Source organism: Pollicipes pollicipes, unplaced genomic scaffold (assembly GCF_011947565.3).
Source record: "Pollicipes pollicipes isolate AB1234 unplaced genomic scaffold, Ppol_2.1 Scaffold_4727;HRSCAF=5580_pilon_pilon_pilon, whole genome shotgun sequence".
NCBI lineage: Eukaryota > Metazoa > Arthropoda > Thecostraca > Pollicipedomorpha > Pollicipedidae > Pollicipes > Pollicipes pollicipes.
In genome coordinates this window covers 135,940-162,641 of record NW_023596543.1, presented here as the reverse complement: position 1 = coordinate 162,641, position 26,702 = coordinate 135,940, and the positions used below count along the sequence as shown (strand labels likewise).

Genomic DNA, 26,702 nt, shown 5'->3' with positions numbered 1-26,702 from the left:
CAACGGCGATCTGTGTGCCTCAGCAACGATCCAGGTTCAACGGATCCATGTTCTTCAACGGCAATTCATATTCTTCGACGGCAATCCATAATCTTCAAGGGCGATCCATGTTCTTCAGGTTTTTCGCAGTTGAAATGTTTTCTTTTTCATGTTAAACGAACAGGGAAGATGAAATCGTGGTGGCATTGTAATGGTGTAATAAAACCTCACCTCATCAAACAGCCTTTCTGCAAATTTTCCACAATGTCACGACTGTGTACGACTGTGTGTGTTGTCACAGCTCACAAAAATACGCTTCTTGTTTCTAAAGACTGTTTGAACGTTTGACCAGTGGCGGCAGTTAGATCAGTCTTGAGGTCGTGTGGCGGCCGGACAGGCTGGACCGTGGCCGAGTTGTGAAGCTGTCATAGTTAACGTGAGGGTCTCTCGGCATACGTCCGCGCTCAAGACCATCCTGCGATCAGTGATCGTCCCGGCTTTATCCATGATCTGCATGTTCTGTAACCATACAGCCACGTGGAAACCCAAAGGCACATCAACCGCCTCGGCGCCTGTCGACCGTCGCTTCATCGTTCGCATATCTGCAGCGTTTGGCGTACACTTGGCAATTTCAGTGGCCTAGCGACTTCTGTAGACTTCTGGGCCGACAACACACTCACCGTCACAGAAACCCTTGTCAAGTCCGGGATCACGTCCATAACCACCCAAACCCCCCGGTTAGTCGCGTTAGCTACGGTTGTAGCCTAATGAAACTGGAGCGATACACACCGCTGCCCGGCTAGGGGTACGACTGTGTCTGGTGGCCTGCCTCATTGCTTCCGGGATTGTTGACTTTGAAGTCCACGGATCCGATTCCGCTCGTCCTCCTCCTGGTCTCATCCCTGACCAGTCGTCTCAGCCTTTGAATATCATGGAGTTTGTGATCATTGCAGTCTTCAAGAAGATATGTCGTAGTTCTGCAAAAGAACCAAGTAATGCGTTGAAGTTCTTTGACCAATGCCTGCGTTATTCGGCACATCGTGTGACTTCACACCCTATCATGAATATTTATCGTGCCATTGGCTTCCAATCAATTATGTCCTCATTTATGGCTATTAATTGATGCGTGGGTCCATTGCTGGTGTCTACGGGGCAGCCTTCGACTGTCTCAAAGTTCGAAGCACAAAATGCATTCGTTTTCCATTTGTCTTACACAAAGCTGTCTCAGACATCAGTACCGCGACATAAAGGCACGAATGGCATATGTACACACGGCTAACCAAACAAATGAAGCTCTACTACTGGAGTTTCATTCCTCGCTCAAGTCGCAAAATTCAAGCAGGCTCAAGTGCATGACGTGGCATCGTGGTGAGATTCAGGTTCAATGTGACGATGGCTAATGTGGCTACTGATGCTGAACAGCAAGCTTCGAAGCACGACATCACCAAGCTGGGTGGGGCGTCTGTGCCCATTTGCTGGGCACGAAGCTGCTCTGGTAACTTACAACTGACCAGCAGTATTTTGTGAACAGCAAAACGGCGTGTACACTCGACGCCAAACGGCGGCTTAGGGCCGCCCTTACGGCACGTGGTCCGGCCCCGCGCTCCGGGCCCTCGACGGCAGAGGCTTCTTCGACTCATGCCGCGAGTGGCCCCCGTTCACGCTGCGCCCAGCCGCGGGGCCGGGGGCCACAGCCGCGGGGACCGAGGGCCCCACCGCGGAGACCGCGGGCGCCGCCCGCACGCGCCGCAGCTCCACCGGCGCCACCCGCTGCGCCGCGTCCGCCGGCGCGCGGCCCGGCTTGGCCGGCGGGTCGAACGCGGCGCGCTCGTTGATCTCGGCCGTGACCGTAAGTGGCGCCGCCCTGGCGGCGGTCGGCGGCACCGCCGCGGGGCGGCGCTGCGAGTCGGACGAGTGGCTGGAGGCCGGCGAGTCGGTGTACTCGTCGGTGGCGGCCGAGCTGCCGCTGGAGGCCGGCGAGACGGGCTGCGGCCGGCAGTGGCAGCCGGCTAGCAGCGGGCGCTGGCTGGCGTCGTCCGCCCGCAGCACGCTGTGGGAGCGTAGCGTCGCCGGAGGCTCACGCTCGTGGCCTGTCGGCCAGGGGCGGACGCCGTCAGCGGAGCACGAACAGGTCGGCACGGCTGGTGCATGCGTCACTGACATCGTCGTGCGTACATAGAAACATGTAGCGTGACCGATGCATGCGTTTAAGCCACGGAGGCTGAATTCTTCTCCACTCATCTTCGAGCGCGCGCGGGCTTGTAAAGAAATGACTGAGTCAATTAAAGCTAAACAGTAAGGAATATTATTTTTAGGACAACGACATTGCACGTATCCCTGACAACGGAGAAGGGAGATCATAACCCGCTGTGTCTTGAGCCATGTAGCTGTTCTCAAAATTTGTAATTGTACATATATAACAACGTATTTAGCTTGGACATATCCAGCTCTTCAATTTCAAGGGGCTTAATTTCTATTTTGATGACATTTTATATGGTAAACGCACAAAAATCATCCAAGCTGCCCAAAGGAAACTATGTTTAAGACTCCACCGCTCCCTCCCCTGGTGGTTACACGTGTGCAGACCACGTTATCATCTGATCTCCTGAGTTGATTAGCTGTAAGAGGCGTTTGCCGAGCGCCCTTGGGTGGGACCATCCCAGCGCCCTGGGGTGGGACCATACGAGCGCCCTGGGGTGGGACCATCCCAGCGCCCTGGGGCGGGACCATCCCAGCACCCTGGGGTGGGACCATCCCAGCGCCCTGGGATCGGACCATCCCAGCGCTCTGGGCTAGGGAGGGGGGCCATCCCAGCGCCCTGGGGTGGGACCATCCCAGCGCCCTGCGGTGGGGCCCATCCCAGCGTCGTCGGGTGGGACCATCCCAGCGCCCTGGGATCGGACCATCCCAGCGCTCTGGGCTAGGGAGGGGGGCCATCCCAGCGCCCTGAGGTGGGACCATCCCAGCGCCCTGCGGTGGGGCCCATCCCAGCGTCGTCGGGTGGGACCACCCCAGCGCCCTGAGGTGGGACCACCCCAGCGTCTGATGACTGCAGGGTCAGGACGGACTCGTCGGCCTCGTACGCACCTGGTTCGTCGACAGCGTCTGGGCTGTGTTTTCGGAAGCATGGCGGCACGGGTAGGCCCTCTTCCCCGTGCACAACATAGTACACCAGCAATGTCGCGCTCTGTCGGGTCATGTCAGGTCAAGTAAGACGGCTTACTAGCTTGCACCACACCTACAGCGACGCCTCTGTCGTGGTCGATCAGACCGAGCAGCCCAGGTCAGTTATAAAAACGCAATACAGTGTACTAACACACCTCCATCATGACATATCAGGTGGGTGAGGCCTATCTTAACAGTACGTACACTGCAGTATAGTGTCAGGCGCGCGCTCCACCGAGAGCTCGCCAGGTGGAGTCGGGTCAGGTGAGGCGTAACAGCACGCACACTGCAGTACAGTGTCAGGCGCGCGCTCCACCGAGAGCTCACCAGGTTGGGTCGGGTCAGGTGAGGCGTAACAACACGCACACTGCAGTACAGTGTCAGGTGCGGTCCACCGAGAGCTCGCCAGGTCGAATCAGGTCAGGTGAGGCGTAACAACACGCACTGCGGTAAAATGGCGGCAAGCCCAAACCGGGCCAGGTCGCCTCTGCACTCGGAGTTACGATGGCGTCAGTGGTGCTCACCGCCGGACAACATAACGGTAAAAAAACGTTGTGACTTATGTTGGACCGCGCCATGTGAGCGTTCAACGCGCATGATGGATCTGAACAGGGTGATTACTTTGGCTAGGACAACACAGCGTATTTCATAGCAGCTCTTTGCTTATGACAACAGCTGCCTGTTTCCGCTCGGTCTTTTCACTGGCGATAGGAGCGTTAGACATTTCACCGTTCGCTACGACAGCACAGCCTTCGCTTCCGCACCGCCTGGTTGTTTCCAGGCGGCGAGTTAATCGGCGCCGGTCATCTGTCAATTGTAGTCCGTACCGTCAGCACGCAGAAGATGGCGAAGAGGATCTCGCAGGCAAGTCCTCGGAAGTTGATGTAAAGAGCGCTGCTAACCACCAGCAGAACGAGCATCATCTCAATCATATGAGAGCCCATCATCATGTGCACCCTGCCAAAAGCACACCGGCCTGAATCGGAGGTACGATCCCGTGGTAGCGAAAGGGGAAGGGAGGAGGAGAAAAGAGTTCGTGTGTAACTAGCGAGCACCTTCTGCAACTTCTTCTGAGTTGACGAATACATCAAAATCGCAGCCGGTTTAACTGACATCACGCAGCAGAACACATGTGGAAACAAAAGTGAAGTTTGCATCACGACCAGTACAGGAGTGAGCAATGATAGGTTAAAGAGCGCCTTGGCCGCAGATAACATCAAGCTGAAATATAGCCAGTCACGTTGTAGAAGGACGCGACTGTGCACAAGGGCTGCATTTTCCAGGAGCGCGCGTGATCAGACACGCACACGCGCGTGCGCGAGGGCGGTGGAGCCCGTACCTTTCGCGTATCCAAGCCTCTGTCTCGCACTTGGTCATCGACACCTTGATGACGAGCAGGGCGCGTACATAGAGCAGCAGGCACGTGTCGACCAGGAGCAGCACGGCCACCGGCACCACCACGCCGTAGAAGAAGCTCGAGCTGTACAGAATCCACCAGGAGTGCAGCTCGGACCAGCCGTGCATGTACTGCGTGGTGACTGTGGCCGCCGTCACCAGCAACGGGATGCCTGAGGTCACGCGGGTCAGACGTCACTGGTGCAGCTCAGGTCACAACAGAGGTCGGCACCAACGGCTCCAGGGCGTGTGCATGACATGGGTCATACATCACTGTGGTTGTTGAGGCCGCACCGGCCAGACGTTACCAGAACAGCCGAGCTTGGCAAATCTGGCAGGTCTCGCGACACCGTGACACCAGAGGTGAGAACTCATATTAGTGCGTTACGTTTTACGGCGCATGGGTCACCCATCACATGAGCGCCACGGATCACACGAGTCAGCCGTCACCAGAGCACCATGGATCACACGGGTCACCCGTCACCAGAGCACCACGGATCACACGGGTCACCCGTCACCAGAGCACCACGGATCACACGAGTCAGCCGTCACCAGAGCACCACGGATCACACGGGTCACCCATCACCAGAGCACCACGGACCACACGAGTCAGCCGTCACCAGAGCACCACGGATCACACGGGTCAGCCGTCACCAGAGCACCACGGATCACACGGGTCAGCCGTCACCAGAGCACCACGGATCACACGGGTCACCCATCACCAGAACACCACGGATCACACGGGTCAGCCGTCACCAGAGCACCACTGACCACACAGATCATCCGTCACCAGAGCACCACAGATCATACGGGTCACTCATGACATAAGCGCCACGGATCACACGAGTCAGCCGTCACCAGAGCACCGCGGATCACACGGGTCAGCCGTCACCAGAGCACCACGGATCACACGGGTCAGCCGTCACCAGAGCACCACGGATCACACGGGTCACCCATCGCCTGAGCACCACGGATCATACGGGTCAGCCGTCACCAGAGCACCACGGATCACACGGGTCACCCATCACCAGAGCATCACAGACCACACGGGTCAGACATCACCAGAGCACCACAGATCATGCAATACAAACACTAGATCAGAACTCCTGGAGTGTCTCCGTTTCAGAGGTGTGTTATCACCAAACGCCAAGGTTGAGGCTGGACAAGTCATCATCACCGGGCTGGCTTCGGTTTAACCAGGCCGCCGTTGACGGACCATCTGGAGGCCACGGTTACATCAGGCAGACATCCGCAACAACCGCGGTCCGGTATTCAGGTATAAGAGGGGGTCCGTGCCCATGCGTCACCAGAACACCGGAAGCGTAGATTTCCCGGTCAGCCACCACTAGAGCGCCCCAGTTCTCGCAGGTCAGACATCATCGAACCACCGACCTCGTCGGGGCACCCAAGGTCAAGCCCGGGTGGCAACAGCCAGGTCGAAACGCACCCATAACGGGCAACCGTAGCCGCGCACGTCGGACCTCACCATACAGACACCGAGGTCACGTCAATATTCGACGTCGGCCCCGCGTGGCAGATGCACGGCCTCCGGGGTCAGAGTATCACTGGAGGTCGCACGGGTCAAAAGTCACCGGAACGGCCTGGAGTCACCGTCACGCACAGCGTTCTGAACGCCCTCTCATACCGCAAGACGTGAAGAACACGATGTACTTGAAGAAGTTCGGCTGGCCGCGTAAGCTGCGCAGGCGGTGCTGTTCGCCGAACACGTGCATCTTCAAGGCCATCTGGGTGCTCATGGCGGACAGGATCAGACACTGGAGCAAGGCGGCGTTGACGGCCATGCTCGCCTGAAGCAGAGCACGGACGTCACTCCTAAACTACGAGCACACTCGCCAGCTGACTGACTGACGGAGACGTGCGCTGGACTGAAGGTCGGCTGCTGGGGAGTGAGTCGTGAGACCATGGCGGGCGCGGGCACGTCATTCGACTTACGGACAACAGACGGCGAGGTGACCGAGCCAAACATAGTCGAGAGGCTGCGCTGTGGCGGTGCAGCAGAAACTGCGCGCCAGACTAAGACAAGTCCACCAGACTAAAACTGAAAAACCGGCATTTGTCGCGTCACAGCGGATATGTGGAGATACAGTCAGACGGCAGCTGCTGCTGCTGTTTGAAGTCTGCCGTCACAGCCTTCAAGCCATGGGGTATCCCACCAGTGCATCAGGGGTGATGAGCGCCGGCTGCCGCAGCGGAGAGGCCACTGCTCACCCACCGTTTGGGGGGTGTCGCGGGCTGACACCATGAAGATGACCATGGCGGCGGTGAGCACGAACGCCCCCTGCAGCCGGAGGCCGGCCGGCACCGACGGCCGCCGCAGACAGTGCACCAGCAGCACGCCCAGCGCGTACAGCAGCGGCGGCAGCGACAGCAGGCAGCCGGTCACCACCGGCACGTGCAGCGAGTTCAGCACCGACTGCAGAGGCTGCAGGAGTGCGGCAGCGTCAGGGTGCACCGCCAGCACCGGATCATGTTGGCGCGCGTCACGGGAAACGCGAGGGGTTTGCGTTCAAGATGACTTTAACCTGATCCAAAAGTTCAGAAAACGATGTGAAATGTCTTGCTACGCGATGACAATGACAAAGCACGTGGTAGGAACATATCAAGCCCGTCTCCAACGAATTCAAGACGGGGTCAAGATGCGTTAACTGACCAGCTGGCTGCCATGTCATCACACATTTCCCGTCATGACGCACACAGCACGCGACCGCATCCTCTGCCCACTGACCAGCCGCGTCCACTGCCCACTTACCGATGGCGTCCGCTGACCACTGACCGACCTCATCCACAACTCACTCACCGACCGCGCTTTGGTGAGCAGGGCCAGGGCGTAGGTGCCGAGTTCGCTGCAGCCGCAGCTGAAGCCGCGGTTGTCTGGCAGCACGGTGAGCGGGCAGGCGTCCAGGTGCCAGCGGCCGTCGGCCGCCAGCCGGGCGCAGCTGTGGCTCTGGGTCGACATGTTCCACTGGCGACTGAGCGGCTCCAGACGCAGCGAGACGTGCAGCGCCGGCGGCGACGGGCTCTCCAGCAGGCGCGGCCGCTTGCTGACACCGACCGAGACCAGCAGCGAGTCCAGCACGAACACGTCCCTGGAGCGGCCCAGGTCGCCGGCCCTGCCCGCATGGGCAGCAGGTCAAAGGCGGGTGGGGGGGAGACAGCCACAGAGCAGATCGCTCCGGACGCAGATCGGGCGCGGTCGGGGGAGGTCGCCACGTTCGGACCGAACGCCCCTGAATAGCGCTGCCAACAAGGCCACACCGTCAGAGTACCTGACCTGACCTTTGACCTGATGACCGGTCATCCGCAGCCGAACGGCCCAGGGGCTCCGGCTGTATTGTCAGGGGCGATACTCGCCCGAAGTGAAGCCTGGTGCCCGTCTCAGCTGAGCCCACCCGCACTTGCTGAGCGCGCTCAGGGCATTTGAGCGACAGCTGCAATGGCGCTGTCACAGCAATGATGCGCGCTCAAGCGTTGCAAAGACATAGCTAAATTCACCACCTATGCCTCTGGAGTGGAACAATTCAAGAATGAATTGAATTCCAAAACTCGCCGGTGTTTTTGGCTAGGGTCGCTTGCCGTTCAGCAATTTCGTCAATAACCCGGAGCCAACTTTCACGTAACATCGTTCAGCATGCTGAGCATGCTAAACATTCAGTGTGATAAGCATGCTGAAGGTCTAAAGCATTCCACTGTGTATGAAAGCCTTTCATTCCAGTCACACTTTACTCCTCTTACCGACATCACTTAATTGAGTCTGAGATAAGAGCGCGTAGGAGCAAAAACAGATGAAATGCACAAGGCTTGGGCTCGTTCCAACAAAAGAGCCGGCTGCCAATGGCGGACAGAGTGACCCCGGAACACACCTGGCAATGGCGACCAGAGTGCCCCCGGAACACGCATGGCAAGGGCGACCAGAGTGACTCCGGAACACACCTCGCAATGGCAGCCAGAGAGACCCCTGAACACCTCTGGCAATGGCGACCAGAGTGACTCCGGAACACATCTGGCAATGGCGACCAGAGTGACTCCGGAACACACCTCGCAATGGCGGTCAGAGTGACCCCGGAACACGCCTGGCAATGGCAGCTAGGGTGACCCGGGAGACGGCTGGTAATGGCGGTCAGGGTGACACCGGAACACGCCTGGCAATGGCAGTCAGTGACCCCGGGAGACGTCTGGCAATGACGGCCAGGGTGACCCCGGAACACATCTCACAATGGCGGCCAGAGTGACCCCGGACCCCGCCTGGCAATGGCGGCTAGGGTGACCCGAGCGAGGGAGGCAGATGAGAAGAGACTTACTTGCTGAGCGGTGTGTAGCCGCGCGGGAAGAGGGCGCGCGTGTTCCTGTTCACAGTCACCACCAGGCCAAGCTGCGACACCGGCTGCGGGTAGGTCTGCCACGACTCCTCCGGCAGGACTGACACCTCGGCAGACATCTCCAGCCAGCTCGGACGGCTGAGATTCCGCCCAACAGCAGCGTCAGTCTCAAGGAGAAACGGCAGGAGGCGGGAGGCAGGGCAACGTATGATATTCCTCTGTCATGGTGGGCGGCTGGAAGACTATCGTCATTCACAGCGTCCAATTAGAAGGTTGTATGTATTGCACGATGCTCCGAGTGCTCTCGGAGAGCCTTGGGCACGCCAGTCCAGCAGATGCGTTGGGCGACACGAGAGCCTCAGTCTTACCGATCAGCGCCGAACGGCACTTGGAGACGTGCCACGGACCCGTCGTAGCTGATCAGGCGCGTGGCGATGAACAGGTCGGACTCGGTGCTGTTCGAGTCGTCGTCGTCCTCCAGGAAGACCCGGCGCAGGAGGAAGTTCAACTGCACCGTCAGCAGCTGGAACTTCTCCTGAGGGCGGATCGCGCCAGCACAGCGATAAAAACATAAACCAGACTAGAACGTCATTCAAGGGCACCTGTGACCAAGCCCACGACGTAATGACGTTGTGACGCTTTTAGAATCCCCGGCTGGCGCTTTATGTGATGTCTAGCGTAACAGAGGTGATAAGATTCTGTTCGCATATCACTGATTCACATTCTCTGTTCACCTGGTCCGTCATGCAGGCGCCGTGCTCGTTGAGAAGTGGTGCAACGGAGCCGAGAAACAGCCCCTCCAGTTGCCCGAACCGCTCGTCCGGGGCGACCTTGAACATGTAGGCGGCCATGTGCACCAGCAGCCTGCGGAAAGCCTGCACCTCGGCCGCCAGCAGGTGGGGCGGCTCCCGCTCCTGCGCCCGTTTCAGCCGCTCCGCCACCAGGCGGCGCAGCCGTCGCAGCGCCGCCTCCGCCGAGATGACGTCATAGCCGGCCATCAGCTGATCCATCTGCCGCGTCAGTGCTCGTGGTGTCATACCTGGCCGTCGCCAACACGCACAGGCACACACACACAGGCACAGCGCGCTGGACATGACGCGGTACGAGGTGGTGTTCTGGTTAAGCTGCGTTTGCTGGGAAACCGGAGATTTGCTCTGGTTAAGCTGGGAAACCGGAGATTCGGGGCTCCACTCCCCGCGGTGCCCGCCATTCCTCCCAGTGTGGAGCATCGCCATATGGCATCGGCAGCTGAGTGCGTTGTAAAAACGAATGACGTGCGGTATTAAACAAGGCGTCAAAGTCGTGCAAAGGACAGGACTGCTGGTTATTAGTTACTCTAATGCTCGCGTCATATGCTTTAGACAATTCACTCAATTCCGCATTGACAAAAAGTAGGCAGTTACGTAAAAGATAAGGGTGTTTGCAGACAACGACCGAATGGACGTGGACGATGGAAGCGTTACCACACAGCGGGTGTCAATGCACCTTATCTCCTAATGTCAGATAAGAATGTGAACGTCGCGATGTTGGCCAGAGACAGCGGGAATGGGCTCAACGGTGAAAATGAATTGAATCTGAATTGCAAACCATGATATCATACGCTTGATTGTTTAGGAAATGTATTGCTCATCCTTTGAAACAAAAAACTTGATATCACACATTTCAAGCATAGAATACAAAAGTATGAAAGCGCGTAACACGACAGCCTGTATGGCCAGAAGCATCACTGGGAAGCGATGAACATTAACGTTGCACGGTCGACATGCTGTCCCACCCAAAGCGTTTCCACTTCAACAATATGTGTACAGGAAATGTCTTGGTTTCATCCCTTAAGAATTTTACTCTTGGTACACGATTTTATCTTCTTCTTATTCTTTCCATGGGGCCGAAAACCAGTTTCTTTAACTTATACATGCTTCTCAGCATGGGTTCCACCGGGGTGGTGGTAGGGAGGGGGGGGGGGGTGAAGGGGTGGGGGAGGACAGTCTGTCACAGTCTGTCACCAAGGAGCATCTCGGACGAATAAGGTGGCACTTGCCTCCCACGTAAACATGTTGAAACATGGCCTGCACTAGTCTAGGCATGTCACAAGTATACTGCGATCGCAATGGGTCAATCCAAATGCATTTTGACATTTTGCACGGGATTATCTTGCACTACGCAAGCTATACACCATCTAAGAGGCACTGTATTGTTGTTTATTATAGGCATTTTTCGATAGCCAGCCAACATCATTGCATGACGCAGCTATCGCGTGAGTAGCTGCGAGCATACCTGCTTTTGCAGGATGAAGATCTCCGTGTCGACGCAGTTACCTAAGTCTGACTCGGCCCAGCTGGCCTGGGCTCTGCCCATGACCTCACAGCGCCTCCGGGCGTAACGGGCCGGCACCGCCTGCGAAACACCAGAGCCGCATCCAGGCAAGGTTATCAGCAACGCCAGTCCCTTCTAGGGTGCCGAAACAAATCACCACCGTCGCCAGCTCCACGCGTCGTAATGACGCTCATTAACGGTTTCGAAACAAGGTGACAGTATAATGATTCTAACCGAAACATCTTCAAGAGATGCGGCGGGATCCGTTGAACTGAAAAGCCGTCGGCTGCATGGCTAGCCTCTCACCAACGCACGCCATTTCTACACGTATTCCCTCAGCCGTCTCCTTTCCAGTTGTGAAGAAATGTGTTTGCTCCACGGTGAAAATAACGCCTGGAGCCTTGACACCGGCCTTGACCATACGGATAACTTACCTTGACCTTGACCATGCGGGCCATTCACCCTGACGTTGACCCTTCGGCCTTGACAATACACGTCATTCACCTTGACTTTGACCTTTCGGCCTTGACCGCGTGGGTCATACAGGTCATGCACGGGTCATTCACCCCACCTGAATTGTCTGTCCGGGGAGGACACTGTCCCTGAGGTGGTCAGGGCACGGCTGAATATCTTCCGTGTCGGCCACCGTCTCCTGCCAGGTGATGTCCCCCTCCGTGACCCGGGGGCAGGTCAGCGCCGTGGGGCTTATCACGTTCACCTGGACACTGGCATCGCTGGTCAGCGTCCCCAGCACCACATTGCACTCGTACTGCGCCGTCTGCGGGGAAGAAGAACAAGGCAGGTAGGTGAATGAGGTCCAGAAGCACCATCCCACATCCGAAGTATTCTGTTTTCAGGCCAGGAAACCAGACAATATGTCAACACAACTATGTAGTTCCTTTTCAATGGGGGGGGGGGGGGGGTTAGTCCCTCTGAACTTTGACTTCAGCCCCCAATTTTGAGCAGAAAATGGTCAAAATCCGGAATAAATTTGTTTTTTGGCATATTTTGGTGACGGAATTAGTCATTTTTCACTATTCAGCCACCTGACCCATTTTGCGAAACTACGCCTAGTGTGAACAGCATACATACATATATACATATATCAGCCATAACCACCCCGAAACTAAAAAGTATTGGGATTCCTAAGTGGACAAAGAGTGACAACAGCAACACATGAAATAAAAAGAAGCGTGACAGTAACATCATATACAGTCACATAGTCACATATCAGAGATACCATACCAGAGATACCAGAGTCACATATCGTCGCACACCATTTTATGGAGCACCAGCGTCTACGTTGGCCACATCAGCGCCCAGGGGCCATGGCACAACTGGGGTTTAGGCCCAACCGTTGATGCTCAGGACATTAACCACTCGACCATTGCCCCCCCCCCCCTTCCTTTCCCACCCTGCCCTGAACCCATGCTATTCAAAGCCGAAGTCGTGCCGGTGGTAACTAGTTTGGTCGTCCAGCGTTGGGGAACTCAGGAGTATTTTGTAAGGGGTCGTTCGTATGCTACGTCACGCGTGGACGAGGAATGGGTTTTGCTGGAGCGTAATCGGAGCGTAACGAGGGGAGGGGATGAACAGCGTAACGGTACGCCTGGATGTGGTGGCTCCTTGTTTCACCTCTGTAGCTTAGCTGGGGCCAAATGGGCGTTACTTTTTGGGACACTATGTTTAACACGGCGTGGAAGGTTCGTCCGGCGCAGCCAGTACGTAACCAGGGAGAGGGGCGTTGAAAATGGCCAAAAATACGTGATGTAACTTACAGAGGGCCCTTTTCTATCACATAAGCAACCCAGTACCGCTCTGGGTATTTCACCTCCCGCCACCACGCGGGTGAGATGAAAAAGCAGGTCTCTGTATGGTATCTTAAGACGCATTTGTCTATTCGGAGAGCAATTCAAATCGCTATAGATAGACCTGCTCACTCCCACACAGGAACCGCTATGTCGTCAGTGCAGTTGTCTTTACAACTCAGCAGGCGACTGATGACGCCGCATGTCACAAAAAGTACTTACAAATACCAAAACATGGGCCCTCCAGCAACCATAACTTTGGTCCCACAGCTTCGTAATTGGCGTGGAATGAATAAGTCTGCTGCGATACCTTAGAAACATGCCGTGATGTAAACAACAATGAAAGATTAAGACCAGGTCAACATGTCATGTTAGGCGAACGTCATCTCGCCTGATCAAACATCATTTTCCTTATCTCCCTGTGCAGATCGCATATATAATTCATTGGTCCGAAAATGTGTCAGCTGTGCTGAATTGCTCATCGCAATTGGGTACAAGTTATTTTGGTTCGATGCTTCTGTAGCGAACTAAAACGGCCTTTCCCGATGAACTAGTGTGATCTCAAGTAGGGTGACTGACGCCGACTGACAGGCCCTATAGCCGAGGCCCAAGGCCCTATAACCCAAGGCCCTTCAACCCAAGGCCCTATAATAACGTTCAACCAACCAACGAGTTGAATCAAAAGAACTTACACAACAAATTAAACTGCAAATGAATGCATTCAGAGAAAAATGTCCGTGCAAGTCAACAGAAATAACGGCATAACTTAATAGCTTGACCTAACACTAGGCATTGTTTGCGATGAAATGTGCAAAATCAAAGATAGGTCAGAAGCCAAAAATTTGATCGACCAAACTGGCATGATTTTTACATTGTGTTGGAAACGGAAAGGGGATAACTCATGCAGTCGTGCGTTGAATGTCAATTCAAATGGAATGGTGCAAAATATTAAAACAATTCAATTCAAGCTATCAGTTTTCCGGCTGGAGAGCTAGGCAGGCGGCATCAGATTAGAAAAGTACCCAGAGGCATCGCCGAAGAAAGGGATAGGGCCCGGTGGCCTCCCCGGAGCACAGAAATACTGCATGGTATAATCCAGAGTCTCTTTTCTTAATGGTTTGGAGTCCCGAATCGACGACTTGCCCTTCCCACCACCCACGTACCAGTCAGCTTCCCCGCTATCCCGAACATTGGCTAGCCCTTCTTGGCACTGTCCTCGCCGTCATCGGGCCTTCACGACGCCCTCGCCTCCCGCGACTCTATGGCGACGCCTGCCTTTCTCCCTAGCAGAAAAGAAGGGCATCGTGGCGAATCAAACCTTGTACCTCTGATTTCCCTGATGCGAACCAAAATTACCATACCATAACCACCCAAGTCTATGACGTCAAATTCAAATCCGCGCTTGGACCAGTTGCCCTTGCACCCTAACCATCATTCGAAACATATTCAACGATAGCCCGATGATTTTACGGGCTTTATCTTTTGATTGTATATGAATTGCTTTAATCATATTTGATACCATTCACAATTTAATGATTTTATATTTTTAATGATTTCATAATCTAGTTTGATGATGATGCAGTTATTTTGGAAACTTTTCCCATTTCCCTGCTCCTTTGTCGTTTCATCACCAAAAGACGGAGTTCCGGGTTCACGTGAGCGTGACAAGGAGGCTACAACTCTGCACATCCCTAAAAATTAGAAAAAGATGATGGCTTCACAACATGCATTTATCCACAAATTTGGCAGTTTTTGTGACCAGAAATATATTTCCAGTTCATTTTGGGTAAGAATAGGTGGACGTCTTTACGAACCATCATGTACATTTATTTTTTTTTGAGGGGGGGGGAGGCGGGGCATGTATTCTGTGCACCAGCACACATGACTGTGGAACCTGCGTTTGAGCGGTGGGCATGACCCAACAACCCAGCACAACACGACCATGGCCCAACATGACAAAATGTATCACTTCCTCCGTCATCTAGCATTCAAAGAAGCCGATGACCGCCACCCCTGAAGATCAGGCTGAGCCTCTCAGCTGGAGCGGGCGGCGCACAACGCCTGCACGCTGCTCCCTACCTGCGGATGTCGGATGATCAGGGTGGAATGCCCCCAGCAGTAGGTGACCACCTGTTCGGCCGGGTCCCGCCCGGTCAGCGGTCTGGGTGGATCGCGGCCCACCGCCTTGCTCCACGTGAAGGTGGCGCCTCTCATCCGTTTCATGAGCAGCGAGCAGGTAACGGTGGCGCTCCGGTCCTGGACACAGATGAGGCTGACAGTTACACGAATCACAATTCTGATAGGAACAAGGCAACTTATGTCAAGGTATGAATTCGTACATGTATGTCGTGTGCTGCATAAGGCTGCCTTCTCCTTTTCGAGCGGAACATTTACAACTTGGCGTGATGTCCCAAATATGTGGGAATAATTACTCGCAAAAACGGCCTTGAACATAACAAAAGGCAACGATCAATCCTGGTGCTTACACGAAGGAACGCAGACACGCTAGGACAGATCGACCATAATTTGTCGGGCATCAAAAGTCGAATGAGCCAGGTAGGCTTCGCAACGCACGACACCAGTGCTCGTGGATTTAACCTGTTTACGTCTTCGCTGTTGACCGGGACTTTTAAGAACTTGTTTGTACTCAATGAATGTGAGGCATCTCAAGATATCAGACCATCATTTTTACATACAGAGCACTAGTAGATCTATGTTCAGGTTCAGAAACATTACGTGGGAGGGGATGGGCATGGACAAGCCCCAAAACCTTTTACCGGTCCCAATGAAAATATATGCAACGCTTCCCATCCGTTTCATTGTGGTAGAGGCAGCGCATCTCACCAGTCCCAGCGTTAGCGTTCGCAGCGCCTTTCACCGGTCTCAGCGTAAGTGGCAGCAGAACTTCTCATCGGTCTTCATGTGAGCAACAACACCTCTCACCCTTCTCGAGGGCAGCGTCAGCAGTACCTCTCACCGTCCTCAGGGTAAGCAGGGGCAGCATGTCTCGCCGGTCTCAGTGCGAACAGCAACAGCACCTCTCACTCTTCTCCGCGGCCGTGGCAGCAGTACCTCTCATCGTCTTCTATGTGAGCAGCAGCATCAGCACCTTCTCGGCGGCAGCGGCTGCCGCAGCAGCGCCTCTCACCGGTCTCAGAGTGAACAGCAGCAGCACCTCTCGCCCTTCTCGGCGGCAGCGGCTGCGGCGACAGCGCCTCTCACCGGTCTCAGGATGAAGAGTAGCAGCACCTCTCACCCCTCTCGGCGGCAGCAGCCGCGGCAGCAGCGCCTCTCACCGGTCTCAGGGTGAGCAGCGGCGGTGAGACGCGCACGGGCAGGTGCAGCTCCGGCAGTCGGAGGGTGACGGCCCGTCGCTGTCGGCTGTGGCCGTCCCGGGCCACACACTCGAACCGGCCCTCGTCTTCGGGCCGTGCGCTAGCCAGCGTCAGCGTATGGTTGAACTCCTGGACATCGTCCGCTCGGACAGAGTCCACGCTCACCGAGCTGTTCCTGTTGGCCACAGATGACGGTGGCAATCTCCCCACGACACTCATAGATTCGTTAGCTGCAGGAGCATGTGGGATGCATATCACGTGTCATGCACAGGAGAACTGAGTCCAGAGCATACGGCAGCGGCGCGGGACAGTTAGGGCAGGAACTGAGCCTGCCTAATGCATCACATGCATGGGTTCGTAATGCATTTGGGGCCCCGCAACATTTCGCCTTCTGTAAATCCTGAATGATTTGAAAGATGTGTTGATGTTTGTGCAACGTGAGGCATGTTAGTTAAATATTCAACTGAATTCAAATGACCTTTTACAATAATTATATACGCTTTAGACCTTTAGTAAGACGCTGCGCTGTCACCATAGGCTGTCAATACACTTAATTCTTGTATATCAATGCGACAGTTCTCCATGATGATGTGAGCTAGCACCACATATCGCCGAATATTACATTCTGGCACTTATGGGTACATCAGCTAAACGAAACAAAGCGCAGGCTGCTTGACGAGGCGTCAAACGATCTCGTATGCCGGCGGCGCATCGAGACAAGCCGATGACCGACCAGGATCGAGTTAAGACCCCGCGCGACGGCCGCTTCTAGCAGCGGTCAGGCGCGCCGGCGCCGCCTGAACGGCCACACCCGGCGCTGCAGCCCCTGGCCAGACGGCCAAGGGCTCCAGCGCCGGCCGTCACAGGCGAGCGACACCCGGCGTTGGGGCCCCTGGCCAGACGGCCGTCACAGGCGAGCGACACCCGGCGTTGGGGCCCCTGGCCAGACGGCCGTCACAGGTGGGCGACACCCGGCGTTGGGGCCCCTGGCCAGACGGCCGTCACAGGTGGGCGACACCCGGCGTTGGGGCCCCTGGCCAGACGGCCGTCACAGGCGAGCGACACCCGGCGTTGGGGCCCCTGGCCAGACGGCCGTCACAGGCGAGCGACACCCGGCGTTGGGGCCCCTGGCCAGACGGCAGTCACAGGCGAGCGACACCCGGCGTTGGGGCCCCTGGCCAGACGGCAGTCACAGGTGGGCGACACCCGGCGTTGGGGCCCCTGGCCAGACGGCCGTCACAGGCGAGCGACACCCGGCGTTGGGGCCCCTGGCCAGACGGCCGTCACAGGCGAGCGACACCCGGCGTTGGGGCCCCTGGCCAGACGGCAGTCACAGGTGGGCGCTCGAGTTGCTGTCGTCACAATGCCCGTGAATCTGGGACGGAGCCGACAGAGGATGCCGTATCTCGCAGACAGACGCCGCCGCCGCCGGGCACGCGGGGTCACAGGTCAGCGCCGCCACACGCCGCCTGCCGAGCAGCCCCGTCCACCCACCCGAACCCCGGGGGTCTCCAAAGACGTGCCGCGTTTTCACCGACTGTTGAGCCCCTGAGAGCTCAACAACGAACCTGAGATCGCTAAATGGCGGCAGTAATGAGATTGCTGAACGACGGCTTTGTCGTAGGAACACAATGCGAGGCATGTTTACGAGCGGTGATAATCATGTCTCCTATTTCTTTGCTTCATCCTCCCATGATGTGCAGTGTAAAAAGCCATCTTGGCTGGGAACCCTTGGTGAATACACATCTGTATCTTTGGATGTAAAGCATATGCGCCACGCGGTATGACACTCAAGGCGTGGAATTCCATTTCCTACGATTTAAGTGCGAGTGGTATCGTCAGTTGTGCATAGAATGTGTTCGGACGTGATGTGTTCAGCTCTAATCTTAAGGTCATGCCTTCATATCATTATACGATTTAGAATGCTGAGACCGGAAGCCAGAAAAAGCGAAACCTGCACTAAAAGTGACCTGGTGGGTTTGTTCCACGCCGTCTTCCAGAACCGGATGACGCGTTAAGGGAACCTCGGTCCACGGCTGACCCGTGGCACTGTTTGGACCAAGTGTGCGTACTCTGGCTGGGTGCGGTCAGTAGGCCCATTATCCTACAACCTCTGCTGGCACTCTGCACGCAATCACATGGCTCTGAAAGGGAAACATGGAAGATTTAGATTTCTCACACGCTGTGTTTCAGGCGTACAGCCACACATGTCCGATATCGATAGTTTGGGGGCCCTTCCGTCCTCCATGTTGGTGAGTGGTGCCAGGGGTGACAGAAGTTCTCTCAAGTTTGTCCGTCCCGCTGGCTCAGTTGGTTAGAGCGCCTGCCTTCTGATTCACCCACCCGTGGCAGGGTGGGTTGGAGTCGCTTTAGGGCGCTCGCTATTTGCCCTTGGCAGGTATGGCCTGCGGCCGGTGGCAGCGGTCGCACTAAAGGTCAGCTGACGTCAGAGGGCGGGACGGACCGTGCCGAGCATTGCGGCACGTATAGCTTTCGACGCTAAATCCTGCCGTTGCCTGGAATTGCGCGATCGGATGGTGGGGGTTAGGGCCCACACAACAAGCACTGCATAACGTGAGCGCTGATCCAAAAAATACATCCATTCAAAGGGTTCGAATCAAATTTAAAAAAAAGGTTCAGGGATGACGAAAGGGTGAAGAGTTTGGCGCTCAGCCCTTGTTCTTTCCCCGCCTCCCTACACACAGGTTCCCCCGTCTCCCTGGTTAATATCAGTAGTTTCGTAAGTCCTCTGTCCCCTGTGCAGGCAGGTGATGCCATCCTTTCCAAAATTCCTCCGCCGTCTGGCCGGCCGGCAGCGCCGATGGTTTGGGAACTCCGCCGTCCTCTGTACCGCTAGGTGGCGCTGACAGTCTCGCAGTGCTTCTTTCCCTTTCCCGACGGGTGGTCAACTGCACATTCGTTCTCAATAGAGGTAAACAATACTCCAGCATTTCCCCAGTCACCTGTTCAAAGGACAGTGATCCAGCAGTTATCCTGTACCTCATCCTGGTGGATATTACCAAAAGGCCGGCAGTTCCTCCGTTGTCGGTCCCACCGGGTGCTGCCCTTAGGCCAGCAGTTTCTCAGACTTGTGTCCCGGTAGATGGTGTCTGTAGGTCGTAGTATGTTTCGCACGACATCTACCCCGGTCTTCTACAGCGGCGGGTGGTGCTGACAGACTGACAGTTGCTCTGTTCCCTGCAACGGCGTGTGGTACCGACAGACCCGCAGTGGCTCTGTCCCCTGCCACGGCGGGTGGTACCGACAGACCCGCAGTGGCTCTGTCCCCTGCCACGGCGGGTGGTACCGACAGACCCGCAGTGGCTCTGTCCCCTGCCACGGCGGGTGGTACCGACAGACCCGCAGTGGCTTTGTCCCTGCCACGGCGGGTGGTACCGACAGACCCGCAGTGGCTCTGTCCCCTGCCACGGCGGGTGGTACCGACAGACCCGCAGTGGCTCTGTCCCCTGCCACGGCGTGTGGTACCGACAGACCCGCAGTTGTTCTGTCCCCTGCCACGGCGGGTTGCGCCGACAAACCGAAACTTCCTCTGTCCCTTACAAGGGCGTGTGGTGCCAACAGACCCGCAGTTGCCCTGTACCCTGCCACGGCGTGTGGTGCCGACAGACCCGCAGTTGTTCTGTCCCCTGCCACGGCGGGTGGTGCCGGGAGACCCGCAGTTGTCCTGTCCCCTGCCACGGCGAGTGGTGCCGACAGACCCGCGGTTGTCCTGTCCTAGCGGGCGCGGTCGGTATGGTCCGGCAGTGTCTGGTGTCGACGCTCGTGGGACGGCTGACGCGTCAGACCCTGCGTCCGGCACGAGTCCGCAGTGAAAGCCGAGCCGGCCGCCGGACGGCGCCGAACGCGTCTCCGGCTATCAGCCGACCCGGGGCAGCGGCGCAGGGTGGGGGGGGGGGGGGGGGGCCGCCCGGCGCCGCCAGGCGCCTCCAGAACGTCACAAAACACGACCCGGTCGCGTCATAGCCCCGTGTACACGTGCTGCTCTGCACACGTGCCCCCATAACTCTACAAGTCTGGCATTTCAGAGCGTAACTGCGCGACGGCGTTGAAAGTGCTGTAGTAATAAATTGCCCTCCTGGTTAAATGTCTTTGTGATAACCCGACGAGTGCTACGTTTGCTACGACGAGTGCTACGTTTGCTACGACGAGTGCTACGTTTGTTACGACGAGCGCTACTTTAACATTTTGTCAAAACACGAACAAACGAGCTTGCTTCGAATCATTGACGCCCCACGCCATTGAAAATAAGCAGCATCCATCACTATTGCTGTGGTAAACTCGTTTTATTCATCGTTTCTACGGAATAATTTCTCCATTCCCATAAGACACCTCTCAACTGCGCCGATCGGCGAGCGCATGTTACAGAGATAACACGAGATCGCTCGCAGGACGGGCGTCTGATGGATCAGGTTCGGTCACAAGACCAGCACAAGTCTTCGGGGGCAGCCGACCGTCCAGCGTCAGCAGGCCGCCGTCCACTCAACGCCGCGAATACCATAATATTGACACACGCCCAGCGGCCCGGCGGGCGGCCGCCGGCGCCCGCCTTACGGGACCTCCTGCCCCGCGCGAGAGCTGAAGGGCCCAGCCTGGCTGCCCGTGCCCGTCTGACGGGAGCTCCTGCCCCGTGCAAGAGCTGAGGGGCCCAGCCCGGCTGCCCGTGCCCGTCTGATGGGAGCTCCTGCCCCGCGTGAGGGCTGAAGGGCCCAGCCTGGCTGCCCGTGCCCGTCTGACGGGAGCTCCTGCCCCGTGCAAGAGCTGAGGGGCCCAGCCCGGCTGCCCGTGCCCGCCTTACGGGACCTCCTGCCACGCGCGAGAGCTGAAGGGCCCAGCCTGGCTGCCCGTGCCCGTCTGACGGGAGCTCCTGCCCCGCGCGAGAGCTGAAGGACCCAGCCTGGCTGCCCACGCCCATCTGACAGGACCTCCTGCCCCGCGCGAGAGCTGAAGGGCCCAGCCCGGCTGCCCGTGCCCGTCTTACGGGAGCTCTTGCCCCGCGCGAGAGCCACAAGGCTCAGTACGGCTGCCCACGCCCGTCTGACGGGATCTCCTGCTCCGCGCGAGACCTTTCAGGGCCCAGTGCGGCTGCCCACGCCCGTCTGACGGGACCTCCTGCCCCGCGCAAGAGCTGCCTGTACCCGGCACGGCTGCCAGCAGCCCGTCTCCGTCGCATCCAGTTCGTGGGGTCCGTGTGCGGTCTCTGCCCTCTACAAGCAGCATGTTCACCGCTCAGCCTCTCTCACTGCTGAGCGGCGAAGCCACAGCAGCCGCTTCTCGTAACCTCACAGAGCAGCCAGAGCCAGGGCCGTCTGTCGTCACTGCTGGGCCGGATGCAGGCCTCCGGGGACGCGCCAGACACTGCCGCCCGCCTGGAGCGTTTTCACACGCAGCCGGCGGCCCGCGCCACGAGCGGCTGGCTCCAGCCCGACTCCCCGACCCCACAGCTGGCTGACCGGAACTGACGCACGGCCCCTCCACCAGCCGCTTCTCTGCATCAGTATGCATGCCTGCATTAGTCAGGCCAGCTCCCGTGCAGGTGGGTGGTGGTGGACAGGGACGCCCGGCCACTGAACGTCGGTGGATGGCTGGGACACCCGCAGCGGGACGCCGTACACAGCACGGCGCCAGTGTGCAGCTGCACGGCGTCTGCAGGGACGGCGCCTCTACATCACTGGCACGGGGGTAGGCTCCTATTCAGTTGGGGGAGGGGCTTCCGCCCCCTATTCACCCCTGACTTCGGTTCCAGCCTCAACTTTGAAAAGAAAGTGGACGAGAAATCCAGGGAGAAAACCGTTTGTCAGAGCAAATTGGGAGCGGGTTTCGCTATTCTTCGCCGCTCAGCTCCCCCAAACTTCTTTAACGAGACTGCATCCCTTTTCATTGGAACGTACGTTCATTTGCACGGCGTAAGTTTCCTTCACAGGAATGACATATTTGACCGCTGCTTCCGACGTCAACACCACGAAAGCGAGGCCCAATCCCGGGTCACGTCACACCGGGGCGGCCGCGGCGGCACGTCGGCGCGAGTCCAATGGACGTGGCGACGGCGCAGCGCAACACGAGACGAGTCTGGCGGCGCGCGGCCCGTCTGGGCCCAGCCCCGGCCGGACCGACCTTTGTCCAATACTCCCCCGCGCCCGGCTCGGCGGCGCGTGTACTGCACAGCTGCGGCGGAAAGCGATCGTAAAGCTGACGGCCCGAGCTGCACCGGGAGGGGGGGGGGGGGGGAGGGGGCAGACCTGGGCGACGTCATACCGGGGCGGCCGAGGAGTGGGCGACACGCTCCTGAATCTGCTTGATGCCGTGGCTTTGTTTGAAATTTAAGCGCCCTGCGTGTGGAGGCTGGTTCCTGTGGTGCACATGAAGAGTTTTGGTGCTGTCTGTATGCGGGCCTTTGACATCCTGCCGCTCTCACAGCCACCGAGTCTGCGGCTGCTGCCGCCGCCAGGTGAGACAGCAGCCGCACCAGGGACGGGGAGACAAAGACCAATGACACCACCCCGAGGACGGGAAATGTCAGATACTAATGACGACACGCCGCGGGCGGGGAATGTCAGAGACCAATGACGGCACGCCGGGGACGGGAAATGGCAGAGACCAATGACAGCACACAGGGGACGGGAAATGTCAGAGACCAATGACGGCACGCCGTCCACACGCCAGGGACGGGGAATGTCAGAGATCAATGGCAGCACACCGGGGACGGGGAATGTCAGAGACCAATGACGGCGCACCGGGGACGGGGAATGTCAGATACCAGTGATAGCACGCCGGGGACGGGGAATATCAGAGACCAATGACGGCACGCCGGGGACGGGGAATGTCAGAGACCAATGACGGCACGCCGGGAGCGGGGAATGTCAGAGACCAGTGATAGCACGCCGGGGACGGGGAATGTCAGGCACCAGTGATAGCACGCCGGGGACGGGGAATGTCAGAGACCAATGACGGCACGCCGGGAGCGGGGAATGTCAGAGACCAATGACGGCACGCCGGGGACGGGGAATGTCAGACACCAGTGATAGCACGCCGGGGACGGGGAATGGCAGAGACCAATGACGGCACGCCGGGGACGGGGAATGTCAGAGACCAATGACAGCCTTCACTCATTTTTAAGATTCATTGTGACCTGCATTATTTGACCCCACCATATTATCACCTGTCGTGACCGATAAGACATAAATAACCTTCCGCTTGGCATATCACATGACTTTCCTCAAGAAATAGAAAAGCGTTCGTATACCAACTGCTGCAAACGTCCCCTCCCCTCCAAGCCAGACCACACTCGCTTCGGACCAAACTCCAAGAATCCTTCCTCGCAAGAATGCATCACTTGTGTCGTGCATTGCGTGACGTACGATGCTATAGATCACGGCCGGTAATTTGAGACCAAGAAACCAGGACATGAATTTACATTGGAATTTGTGTAATTCCCCATTGGCTCCAGCGATGCGAGGGTGGGATCAAATTGGCTCACCTCAGGCAGTCACGTCCAGGGGCGTGATCCTATGACGTCACCGTTGTGACGCCGACAGGTGCAGATACCAGTTTCGTGGATCGCTCGATAGATGCGTTCAAAGAATGCTGATGTGCACACCCTGCGCCACGAAAGGTGGCCGTCGTGATCTCGTGAACGTTTACTTGCTTATTGCATGTCACATTTAAAACCTCCTTATTCATCATGCTGTACAATTTATTACCTGCTTATTATTTTAATACCTGCTTCGTATTAACAAACGGTTTATGGCGTGTGATGAGCACCCATGACTGGCCGTCTTCAGTTCGGTACAACACCGTGTCGTATCGGCAAAGAATGTCACCACAGCCACACGTGTTGAAACATAAAGTGCACAGCGAAAAAACGGATGGTCGGACATGTAAAAGAGATCTGGTCTGGATAGAACCTCGTATCGAAGGCCATGGGCATCGCGCCCACATCAGACGTTACGAATGATGAATTTGGAATAAGAGGAATGATGACATGAGGAATGCACTAGAGGAATTCTGACAATTAGAGGCAATGACGACATTGAGGATGAATCAGAGGAATGTCCTCAACCCTGTCGTTAGCGCCGTGCAAGAGGGCACGGTCAGGGTTCAGCGTGAGCTGCATCGCGTCCAGTTTGTCACTTGCAAAAGTCTGTTTCAAAGTTGGATATGAGTTCAAAACCCAGGGCCCGAGTCCGAATGTACGAGTCATGGTGCCTTCAGTCTGAGCCTTATCCACCACACGAGTTCGACTCTAAATGCAGTCTCCCATGACTCTGACTGCGAGTGTAGTTGCCTTCACAGTACAGCAGTCAATGTCCTATATAAAAGCGTCCTAGTTGAGAATACGAGTTAACACTTAGGTCCGAATCCTTCAGTTCCGTATGGCATCGTACGGGAAAGCCCGTGACCGGGAAAGCAGTCACGCATAGTTAAACTCGGATAAATGAATGGCACCTTTTTGACCTACCTCACGGTTTTCGAGGCAATATTAGGGGAATGTCTGACCTTTTTTACCTGCGTTCTGTCACTGTAGAGAAATCAACAATCTGTGATCAAATGAAGCTTTCAGACTGCAAGGGAGAAGTGCATAGGTGATATGTTTGCCGTGTGCGCGACATAATGAAACCATTGCATAGCGTGCAATCTTGTGCATTTTAGTTAAAATGTTTTGTAGGCTGCTGATTTATCACTTTGTTGTACTGATGAAGAGCTAGCCCGCACGAAATTAAAATGGCCTACACAATATGACACACATCAATTCAGCGCATATTTACGCTCAGTGCAGGCGTGAACGACAATTTAACAAAAAGCACACACGTGGTAGTCCGATTGAGAGCACATAAAGTTTCTCTATAACACTGTTGCAACAAACTCATGCTCACCGTTATTTTGCAGCGCGTTTTTCGGTATCTTATTGAAACGGCTTGCTTTTAACCTAAATCCCAGAAAATCGATTGTCAAAGTCCATTGTTCTTGTTGACCATCGTTGAGGATTGTTGTGTGTGTGTTATTATTATGCTGGTTATTACAATTGTTGATACAATAACCTAACTGAATGGGAAAATGTGGGATGACGCCAACTTCGGACCGCAATTTTCGCACGCCGCTCAGGTGTTACACAAAAGTAATAACTTACATAAAGTAGCACTGTTTTACAGGTGCTGTGCCCCGTCTCCAAAAACAAATGAATGGCTCGGCGCCCAAACTTAGTAACTGTATCCATTGATGCAGCCGGATGCTCACTGCCGACTGATCATTGTGTTGAACCATGTTCGAGCATGTTTTAGCTCGATACTTGATTATGGTTTTTAATCCCATAATTCATTAAGCAGCATAATTTTTGCCAACGTATGGCAATTCGAGAAATAGTGCAATACATTTCGGTGCTTAATCGTTGCTTTAAAAGCAATAATGCGCGTCTTTGGTAAACCAGATATTAATATACAAGAGCCGTATACATAGGGGTATCAAGGTGTGTTTCGGCATAACTTCAAAGCGATTCTAACAATATTCAAATGACTTAGATATGTGGCGGAACGAAAATAAATATTGAAATTTGCACCCAGGTGAACATTTCACGGACGTTTCCTGGATTTCACCGCTTATCGTTTGATGTTCATTGTTGAATGCATCCGGGATATATTTATGAGCAAATAGAAACATAATATAATAATTAATATGTCTGTCCGTTCGTCATGCAAGAACGCAGCCATGGATTGGTGCCAGAGCTGGCCGTAAGAAATCTGGCATGCGGCTACGCCAGCAGGTTCGTATTTTGTGCGGCAAAGCCAGCACGTTTGAATATTGTTTCAAATCCGGGACCGTATCCGAACAGCGTGGCGCCACTGGCCCTGATGCCACTGGTGTCAATGGCCCCATTGACTTAACACGGGAAACGTCAAATTCACCAGTTGCCAAAAATCGCCCAACGCGTGTCGAAATCCAGTTCAACCCCGACAAGAGCGTGTAGCGAAACGTGATCGACACATTTCGATTCGGAAAAGGACGGATAATTTTACACGCAAAAGTATGAATTGATGCGCACGGCCGTGCACGAGCAATCGTGTACAAACTGCAGATTCGACCGTTTTGGAGCGTTTTTCTTCGGAATTTGTCATTTTGAACGATCCGAGCAAAGCTGTGTAATATTTGCTTAATTCGCTCGAAAAACCTTTCATACTGGGGCATCAAAAAGCTAGTGAAATCTCAGATCGGCAATCTGCGAAAAATCTTGAAATAACGGACTACATTAGCCTTCGTTCGAACACGGTATTAAGCGATTTCCGGAGTACTGAACGTATTAGGAAAAGCTCGAAAACCCGTAAACCGTGCCGAAATGGAGATCATCAAACTTTAACACG

At 55.8% G+C, this 26,702-nt stretch overlaps 1 protein-coding gene across 1 annotated transcript in view; it reads right to left on the bottom strand.

The window, feature by feature from the left end:
• Nucleotides 1–1,557: 1,557 nt before the first annotated feature.
• LOC119097902 (uncharacterized) overlaps nucleotides 1,558–26,702 on the bottom strand; it is a gene marked incomplete at its 5' end in the record, with an annotated part of 40,001 nt that continues 14,856 nt past the window's right edge. Inside the window, 15 exon segments of the mRNA XM_037220848.1 lie at nucleotides 1,558–1,642; nucleotides 1,892–2,069; nucleotides 3,067–3,166; nucleotides 3,972–4,101; nucleotides 4,484–4,712; nucleotides 6,185–6,347; nucleotides 6,773–6,982; nucleotides 7,358–7,670; nucleotides 8,859–9,014; nucleotides 9,245–9,411; nucleotides 9,611–9,886; nucleotides 11,151–11,270; nucleotides 11,761–11,967; nucleotides 15,077–15,253; nucleotides 16,294–16,507. Coding sequence (XP_037076743.1) covers nucleotides 1,558–1,642; nucleotides 1,892–2,069; nucleotides 3,067–3,166; nucleotides 3,972–4,101; nucleotides 4,484–4,712; nucleotides 6,185–6,347; nucleotides 6,773–6,982; nucleotides 7,358–7,670; nucleotides 8,859–9,014; nucleotides 9,245–9,411; nucleotides 9,611–9,886; nucleotides 11,151–11,270; nucleotides 11,761–11,967; nucleotides 15,077–15,253; nucleotides 16,294–16,507 — 2,725 coding nt within the window.